This window comes from Coregonus lavaretus (assembly GCF_964263955.1).
Source record: "Coregonus lavaretus genome assembly, chromosome: 6".
NCBI lineage: Eukaryota > Metazoa > Chordata > Actinopteri > Salmoniformes > Salmonidae > Coregonus > Coregonus lavaretus.
Window position 1 is genome coordinate 7,792,958 of NC_139993.1, and position 9,970 is coordinate 7,802,927.

The 9,970-nt window shown below is 39.8% G+C and overlaps 1 protein-coding gene across 1 annotated transcript; it reads right to left on the bottom strand.

Moving 5' to 3' along the window:
• Nucleotides 1–2,355: 2,355 nt before the first annotated feature.
• Nucleotides 2,356–8,710, bottom strand: LOC311130754 (protein SPMIP3-like). The gene is made up of 4 exons (XM_084163548.1): nt 8,563–8,710; nt 7,898–7,981; nt 4,919–5,103; nt 2,356–2,443 (listed from the first exon to the last, which is right to left on the bottom strand). The coding sequence occupies exons 1-4, from the start codon at nt 8,688–8,690 to the stop codon at nt 2,373–2,375; spliced, it is 468 nt and encodes a 155-aa protein (XP_084019674.1). The 5' UTR covers nt 8,691–8,710; the 3' UTR covers nt 2,356–2,372.
• Between the last annotated feature and the right edge of the window lie 1,260 nt (nt 8,711–9,970).

The window sequence follows — 9,970 nt, forward strand, 5'->3', positions numbered from 1 at the left end:
CGCCCTTATTGAAGCCTCCCTCCGGACTACAGCTTTTCATACTTTCATAGAAAAGGGAAAAAGGGTGGTGACAGCCTCTATTTTTTACTAATGCTCTCAGCTGTAAGGACATTTCGTTTGGCGACTGAGTCTTTTGAGCATCGTGCTTTACTGTTTAAAAACTGTAATCTACGTAATCCCCAAAAGTAATTATGCATCATGAGAGGGCCATAAGCAATAACTATTAATGCTGCATCTTCAAAGAAAGGTTAAAATCTCACCTTTCTGGTAAAAATAGTTATAAATTGCTGAGGTGTTGTGACTTTGAGGATACAAGCTCAAGTACACAGTACAAATATGATACAAATATGAATGAAATATTTTATGTATTTCCTATTCAACAAAACTGAATAAGGCTTGAAATGACTTAAATGCTTTCTAAATACAGTATAATCAAATATAAAACAATTAACTATAAGATTCCACCTTCCTTATAAGTGTAAAATACATATTTGTATGTTTATTGTTAAAGAAAATGTTCATATTTTCTAAAGCTCTCTTGATCAAAACATCTGCCCCGATCACTGTGAACGTCTCTCAGAGCTCTAGCTTGGCTTCATTAACTTATTAGGAACTCGCCTTTAATCTCATATTAATCTTGTCCATCTACGACAAACAGAAAGCGTTATTTGGTTTAAAATCTGAATTATTTTAGATTAATGGCTATAAATTCATCTCTGAATGTGCTACAGTGATTAAACCACTCTCTGTGTGGCTGTGAAGTACGGTTCAGCCAGGAGTTGGTGGACAGTCAGAAGAGTGAATTAAATGGTAGGAGAGACATCCCAGCTTCAGGTGGTTTCAGAATTTACATCCTACGTCACACAGGCTCAGAAGAAGCATGGAGAGGCAAGCCATTTCAATATACGGCGTCCACAGATAGGTCTAGAAGCAAAAATGACAGTCAGAACCGGTACCAGAACCACGCAGGTCCCCTAACCAGGGGACTTTACATCTAAGAGGTTTTCATGTCAGCCATCAGTGCTGGCTATAACCCTGTATAGGCCACCAAAGCACTGCCCCACTTTCTTTACTGATTTCTCTGAACTATTGTCTATTGTCCTTGAGAACTATCATAAAATCATTGTGTTGGGCGATTTTTATTTTCATGTTGAGACTGACTCCAAGGCCATTGAATGTATTAATCTTTTGAGCTCTATGGACTTTATCCAACATGCTACTGGGCCCACCCATAACCGCAGCCATACTCAGGACCTGGTCAATACCAAGGGGCTTTCGATTGACATATCCTCTATTGTTGATGTTGTTCCACAAGGTTAGATTTTGGGTCATTACTGTTCAGTTTATTTATGTTACACATTTTAATTCACGGGCAATAAAGATAAAACACCAGGTAAAAAACCTAGGTGTCATTTTAGATTCTGAATGTGACCAAAATAGCTTTTTACCACCTGAGGAACATTGCCAAGATGCATCTGTTTCGCTCTCAGGCTGATACAGAGACTCATCCATGCTTTTATCACAAGTAGGCTTGGCTACTAATGCTCCCCTGTCTGGTCTACCCAAGAAAGCCATTGGTCAACTGCAAAACATACAGGATGCTGCAGCACGGGTACTGACCAAGACCAGACAGAGAGCACACATTACACCGGTTTAAGTCTCTGCACTGGCTGCCTGAGTTTTAGAATACATTAAGATTATTTTATTGGTTTTGAAATCAATCCACGATTGTGCACCCCAATACATGCCAGACATGCTTTTTAGTTATGTACCCAGTAGGTCCTTCAGGTCCTCTGGCACTGGCCTTTTAACTATCCCAAAGCCTAGGACCAAGAGCTATGGAGAGGCAGCCTTTAGTTACTATGCCCCCAGCCTCTGGAATAGCCTGGCAGAGAACCTGAGGGGGCCGAAACTGTGGACATATTTAAAAGGGATCTAAAAACAAATTTTTAGCTCTGCTTTTCCTTGGGGTGCTTTTTAGTCTTACTGTTATTCTTTTTTTTTTTTTTTATCCTCTGATGTTTGTTGTGCAGTAAATATTCCCGTTTAAATTTGTATTTATGTTGTTTTTTTCCTGTGAAGCACATTGCAATGCATCCATGTCTGAAATTTGATATATAAAGATTTATTTGATTAATGTTTGCCGAGATTTTTTACATTTAATTACACTTTGTGCCAATGGACTATTAATAGAAATATAAACATATTTTAGCTTTACTTGAGATTAAATGCTTCTACAGCCGTATCTGATTGAAATGCAAGATTTTACAACCAATCATTCAAACAAAAACGCATACAATGGACCATTTTCATTGGTTACTTTTAATGGAGGAGTTCAGTTTGATTGTCATGGTGTTGTGAAATGTGCCTTTTCACTCTGTCTTCAACCGCAGCTGCATAGGCCCAGGGTGAGAGTACAGGGTAAACTTGGTGTTATCCGGAGCTGAAATAAAACATATTAAACCCATTATTACACTTGTAACAACATACTTCTAATGCTGTGTTGGGCCTTTATAAATTATTTGAGTTTAAATTTAGTAGATTTACTCCGTTTTTTTACACATACTAAGTTAGTAAAGTCTATAACGAGAGGCCAAATCTACCAGGGAATCTAGTGATTCCTCACGAAACTAGGACTCTTAAGAAGAGACCTTGATTTGGGGGATTTCCACAAGATTTGATCCATAAAATGGTATTTTGTAGGAAGGATTGTTGACATACTGTAAGGGTTGGTGTGAGGTGTGACCCAGGTGCGGTGCAGGTTAGACAGTAGGCAGATGGTGAAACAAGGAACTTCACTAATGGTCCCGAAGCCAGGATACAAAATAGCGGACTTTACACGAAAAAGAAAGGCGGAGCAAATAAGACTCCAAAAAACAGGCAGACAGCCAAAAATACGAAATACTAACTATGACTGAAATAATAAATAAACAGGGAGAACACTTCTCACGTACCCGTCCATACGTCCTGCGATCAGACACTGATTAGTACTGCTTGGCATAGTGAAACTAGCAGAGAAAATTAAGCAAGGGAACACAGGGAAGTGAGGGCATAAATACACGGGTGAATCAGATAGCTACAGGTGACACCAATAGGAAGATGATTAGTCCCGACTGTGAGTGAGGAGGTGCCTAAGGTTGTCGGAGGATGACACCTAGTGGGTCGCTACTGAACTGCGAATCCCTCCTGTAACAACATACACTGAGTATACCAAACATTAGGAGCACCTTCCTAATATTGAGTGGCACCCCCCTCCCCCATTTTGCCATCAGAACAGCCTCAATTCGTCGGGGCATGGACTCTACAAGGTGTCAAAAGTGTTCTACAGGGATGCTGGCCTATGTTGACTCCAAGGCTTCCCACAGTGTCAAGTTGGCTGGATGTCCTTTGGGTGGTGGACCATTCTTGATACACATGGGAAACTTTTGACACAAACCGGTGCGCCTGGCACCAACTACCATACCCCGTTCAAAGGCACTTAAATAGTTTGTCTTGCCCATCACCCTCTGAATGGCACACATACACAATCCATGTCTCAATTGTCTCAAGGCTTAGACATCCTTATTTAACATGTCTCCTGCGCTTCATCTACACTGATTGAAGTGGATTTAACAAGTGACAATAATATTTTGTACACTCAGTGCATATTTGACATTTGTATCTAAAAGCATAATTGAGAAATAATGAATAAAAGTTGGCATCTTTATGACATTTTGGCCTTACTCAGGCCTCCTTTAAGACTCCATAATGTTTGTATGTGCTACAAAGCAAACATTGGTGACATATGAAGCTTTATCGCTTGCTCTGTAATATGAGTAGTATTTTGACTTCAATAACATATTTTTTACATTCATTTATGAATATTGAAAAATATTTGGCAAATTTGAACATAACATGAACATAATATACTCTACGGGCGTATCAAAGTTCCAGAGTGGCATCTCTGCTAGTTTTAAATTATGGCCCATTTTATACAGAGAATTTGGCATAGTAGGCAATGTAACCAATCACAGCCCTCCTTTTACTTGTATCATTGCACATCTTGCAAATCACCAGCAGAGGGCGACCATTTTGAATCCATTTTCACATTCACTCTGTTGGTAATGCATACAAATTGGATCATAACTCCAAAAGTAGCAGAGATCCCACTCTGGAACTTTGATATGCCCGTAGAGTATATTTTGTTCAACAATATATCGAAAAATTTGTCATATCAAAAATGTTATTCTTTCAATATTCATATTTATATTTCTAAATATTCATAAATTAATGTAAAACATGTTTTATTGAAATCCAAATACTACTCATAATACAGAGCAAGCGGTAAAGTGTCATATGACACCAATATTTGCTTTGTAGCTCACAGATGAAACATTATGGAGTCTTAAGGAGGCCTGGGTAAGGCCAAAATGTCATAAATATGCCAACTTTGATTAATTATTTCTCAATTATGCTTTTAGATACAAATGTCAAATATATGTCAACAATCCTTCCTCCAAACATTTTGTGAAAATTCCCCAAATCCTGGTCTTTTTCTGTCCTGGTTTCTCTATACCAGGGGTAGGCAACCCTGGTCCTGGAGCGCCGCAGGCGCTTCATGTTTTTGATTTAACCAACCTGGAAGACCAGGTGTGTTGAATTTAGGCAATGACTGAACTGATCAATTAGCTCCGTTGGTCCGGTGTGGTGCCTAGTTGGAACAAAATCATGCAGTACCTGCGGAACTCCAGGGACAGGGATGCCCACCCCTGCTTTACACTCTATTAAAGGAGCAAATCAATAGATGAAAAGCGAGAAGGTAGTGAAGTAGCTCTAGTCCAGGGCGTTACGTGTGGCTTGCTGATTCTGAGCTATCCTCAAGCATCAGCAAACCGCAAGTAACACTCTGGACCAGAGCTAGTAGTGAAGCAGCACTGACGGTAGAGGTGGGACTGCAGGCCAAATTCCTCTTGGTAAGCCGTCTCAGGGGAACATTGAGAGGCGCTGGTGCTCTGGCGGAGAACGTCCAGGGCATGGAAGGTCTGGAGGTCGAAACTCCTCGGGTAGTCTTCATAGTGGTCACGGTAAGGCCCCAGAGAGTTATCCAAGGATGCGCACCTCACTCTGCTGGGTAAAAACAGATGTTACAGAATGTTACAGAATGGAATAGAGTAACAGAGTTCAACAGTGTTATGAATAAGACACTTCTCAAGTTTCTTTACACAGAACCATATACAGTGCCTTCAGAAAGTATTCACACCCCTTGACTTTTTCACACTAAAAAATGTGTTACAGCCTGAATTTAAAATTGATTAAATTGATATTTTGTGTCACTGGTCTACACACAATACCCCATAATGTCAAAGTGGAATTATGTTTTTCAATTTTTTTACAAATTAAATTAAAACAAAATGAAAAGCTGAAAAGTCATGAGTCAATAAGTATTCAACCCCTTTGTTATGGCAAGACTAAATAAGTTCAGGAGTAAAACATGGTCTCACTCTGTGTGCAATAATAGTTTTTATTATTTTGTATTTTCTACCCCTTTTTCGTGATATTCAATTGGTAGTTACAGTCTTGTCCCGTACGGACTCGGGAGAGGCAAAGGTCAAGAGCCATGCGTCCTCCGAAACACGACCCAGCCAAGCCACACTGCTGCTTGACACACTGCTCGCTTAACCCGGAAGCCAGCTGCACCAATGTGACAGAGGAAACACCGTCCAACTGGGGACCGAAGTCAGCGTGCATGCGCCCGGCCCACCACAAAGAGTTGCTAGGGCCCGGCCGGCAAAACCGTCCCCTAAACTGGACGACACTGGGCCAATGCCAATTGTGCACTTCCTCATGGGTCTTCCGGTCATGGCTGACTGCAACACAGCCTGGGATTGAACCCGGGTCTGTAGTGACACCTCTAGCACTGCGATGCAGTGCCGTAGACTGCTGCACCACTCGGGAGGCCCCTACAATAATGATGTTTAACATGATTTTTTAATGACTACCTCATCTCTGTACCCCACACATACAATTATCTGTAAGGTCCCTCAGTCGAGCAGTGAATTTCAAACACAGATTCAACCAGAAAGACCAGGGAGGTTTTCCAATGCCTCGCAAAAAATGGCACTTATTGGTAGATGGGTCAAAAGAAAAGCAGACATTATATATACTTTTGAGCATGGTGAAGTTATTTATTACACTTTGGATGCTGTATCAATACACTCAGTCACTACAACTACTCAGTTGCCTGAGAGGAAGGAAAACGCTCAGTGATTTCACCATGAGGCCAATGGTGACTTTAAAACAGTTACAGAGTTTAATGGCTGTGATAGGAGAAAACTGAGGATGGATCAACAACATTGTAGTTACTCCACAATACTAACCTAAATGACAGAGTGAAAAGAATGAAGTCTGTACATAATACAAATATTCAAAAAGATGCATCCTGTTTGCAATAAGGCACTATAAAAAAGAAAAAATGTTGGCAAAGAAATAAACTTTTTGTCCTGAATACAAAGCGTTATGTTTGGGGCAAATCCAACATAACACATCACTGAGAACCACTCTTTATGTTTTCAAGCATGGTGGTGGCTGCACCATGTTATGGGTATGCTTGTCATCGGCAAGGACTAGGGAGTTTTTTTTGGGGATAAAAATAAATGCAATAGAGCTAAGCACAGTGAAAATCCTAGAGGAAAACCTGGTTCAGTCTGCTTTCCACCAGACACTGGGAGATGAATTCACCTTTCAGCAGGACAATAACTTAAAACACAAGGCCAAATATACACTGGAGTTGCTTACCAAGACGACATTGAATGTTCCTGAGTGGCCTAGTTACAGTTTTGACTTAAATCGTCTTGAAAATCTATGGTAAGACTTGAAAATGGCTGTCTAGCAATGATCAACAACCAACTTGACAGAGCTTAAAAATAATAATGTGCAAATATTGTACAATCCAGGTGTGCAAAACTCTTAGAGACATACCCAGAAAGACTCACAGCTGTAATCACTGCCAAAGGTGATTCTACTTACTGTATGTAAATGAGATATTTCTGTATTTCATTTTCAATACATTTTCAATAAAATAAAATAACCATGGTTTCACTTTGTATACGTAAAAATGTATGCACGCATGACTGTAAGTCGCTTTGGATAAAAGCGTCTGCTAAATGGCATATTATTATTATATATTATTTGTCATTTTGTGTAGATGGGTGAGAAAGAAAATCTCTTTAAAACATTTTGAATTCAGGCTGTAACACAACAAAATGTGGAATAAGTCAAGGGGTATTAATACTGAAGGCACTGTAGATCCTATACATTCTATGGCTAGAAAGTTGCTAGCCACAGTATATACTGTATTTGGTAAGCTACATTACTTAGTGCTACATTACGTCAATGTAATGAAAATACTCATTATAAAAATAAAAGCAGAAAGGGTTTAAGAAGCCCTGGGTTTGGGCTTCATTAGTTTATTATGTAGCTACACAGCCAAAAACAAATCACGACATATGAACACACAAATGAACACAATAGAACCATTCAGTCCCAAATGATACAGTCTCTTGATTTCAATCAAATATTTAATGGAAATCTTTACACAGTGTCTTTGTTTATAAACCTAACCCCGCGCCCACACACTTGTTATTCTGAAAAGTGATGAACGCATACCTGCGAGGGTAGTCTACCTGGTAGTAGGCTAGTGGTAGATTTTCATAGAGTACCACTACCCAATAACAGTCTGCGTTAATAGGTTGTGTCCCAAATGGCACCCCTTTCCCTTATTGGGCCCTGGTCAAAAGTAGTGCACTATGTAGGGAATAGGGTGCCATTTGGGACGCAACGTATGTGACCATGGGTAAAAGAGCTACTGCGTAAATACTGCTGTGTGATTTTGATTGAATTGGGTCCAGTGTCTTGGTACCTGTGATCCTGAGAGTGAACGACGTGGATTCTACCCAGCTGACCAGGGTACAGACCTCGCACATCCTTCCCCCGACGTGGTACTCTGCAATCACAATGAGAAGAGTTCATTTCAGAGTAAGAGTAAGTAAGCGTAAGAGTAAAAGTAAGAATAACTAAGAGCAGAGTTAAGGTCAATGACCATTTGCATAGGCCTACATATTGCATGTAAGGTACTGTAGCAAGTTAAGGTCAATGTCAACATGTGTATATGCACACAATACCAGATATTCAGCTCATGACTGAACAGGTAAGAATCATCTCAACTCAATACAGTGCAGCAGCTAGCAGCATCAGCACACAGTAGGTGTTTTCAAGCTAACATAACTTCTGTCGTTTTTTTTTAAGTCGACACAACTTCCTCATAACTACAGTATCATAGTGAGAGTTAGTTACTACTTCCTTCACACACTTCCATGCATGTACCCTTATGAACAGCTTTTTTTAAAAGCCTACTTGTTAGAAGTTGTATTAAATATTTAATGTAAATGAAAATGAATAGAAATAGTTTTCTATACAATTTGTGGTTGTATTGTTTCTACAACTCAAAGCAATTCGTCTTGTTGCTGCCAGTTGTACAATGTCCTTTGAAAAACAGTAAAACCATTCTTTCTCTCTTTCTCTCACCTCAGTGTTGCTCCAGGTTGTCTTTTAAACGAGCCAGAGTCCTGTCTTTCCTGGTACTCCTTGAACTCATGCAGTCTCAGAGCCGCCCCTGATCCGGCCATCCTGGAGGCTTCAGCTGCAGAAAACATGCTACATTGTGTTGCCTGTCTACCACTCTCAACCCTGCTATCCAAGAGATATTGTTTCAGCATAAGTGGTTGATTGTATTCACTCAAATCAGCTACTAGGCATTTTAGAATTTTGGTTGGAACTCTTGAATCAATACAATTCTAAAGACAGTCAATGGAATTTTGAAACCAACAATAAGAATTAGATGGTCAAAAAGGAAAGAAAACAAGGTATTCTATATTGACCTGAAAACAAATATCAATTTTTCACAACTATTTTAACATAATCTAAATTAATCTAAATTGATATGTTCAATACAGGTTAGGTCTCTATCAACTAGCCTATATACATTTGAATTCCCTCCTATTAAACAGTATCAGTCTTACCTGTGGCTTTAGGGGTCAGAGAGAGAGGAGATGTGCTGCTCACTCTGTTGTGTTCACATCAGAGCCCTCAGTCCTCTCCCTCCATATGGTTATTACTGCAACCCATACCTACTAATGACTCAGCAGGGGACCCACATCCTGCTTTAGTTACCAGGAGAGAGAAACCCAACCCTTCCATCTCTACAGCAAACCAGCGGCACTCAGCAAACTGACACTGGGAGAAAGGGTCAACTCATTCACCACTTTAATCAAGCAGTTTCAGGGAAACCAGTACAACTCGTTACCTACAAGTAATTGTAATTGGATGAAAACTAATCTAGGCTGGTCTGTGTCCAAACTTGCACCCAATTCCCTATATACTGTTGTGCTATATAAAACTATCTTTCTGTATTTTTTTCATTAGTCCAATGTTAATACAGACCCAATTTATTTTGCATGTCAGCAGTCAAGTCTTCAAGATATTGGACTTTCAAGAAGCAGTGTCACTTGCCACATCATCATGATGTTGCGTTTTGCATTTTATGATATCATATGAAAAGCACTATATAAAATAAAATAAATATATTATTATATGATTATATAGGGATTATGGGCTCTGGTCAAAATCTGTGTACCATATAGGGAATATGGTACCTTTTTGGACTGGACACCTGGCAGCTGTGTTGCATCAAGATGCTGTATGGTTGACAATCTGAATGGCCAAATTGCACAAATTAATCAAGTTGTTCAGGGTGACCATGACAGCCTGCAGTAATTTAAGCAGGATTGACCATGCCTTCAGAACTTCACACCTTAGGGTAGTGTAGTTCAGAGGAGGCTGGTGGGAGGGGCTATAGGAGGATGGGATGATTGTCCTCCTATAGCTCTTCCCATCAGCCTCCACTGGTGTAGTTAGTCCACTGGTGTAGTTAGTA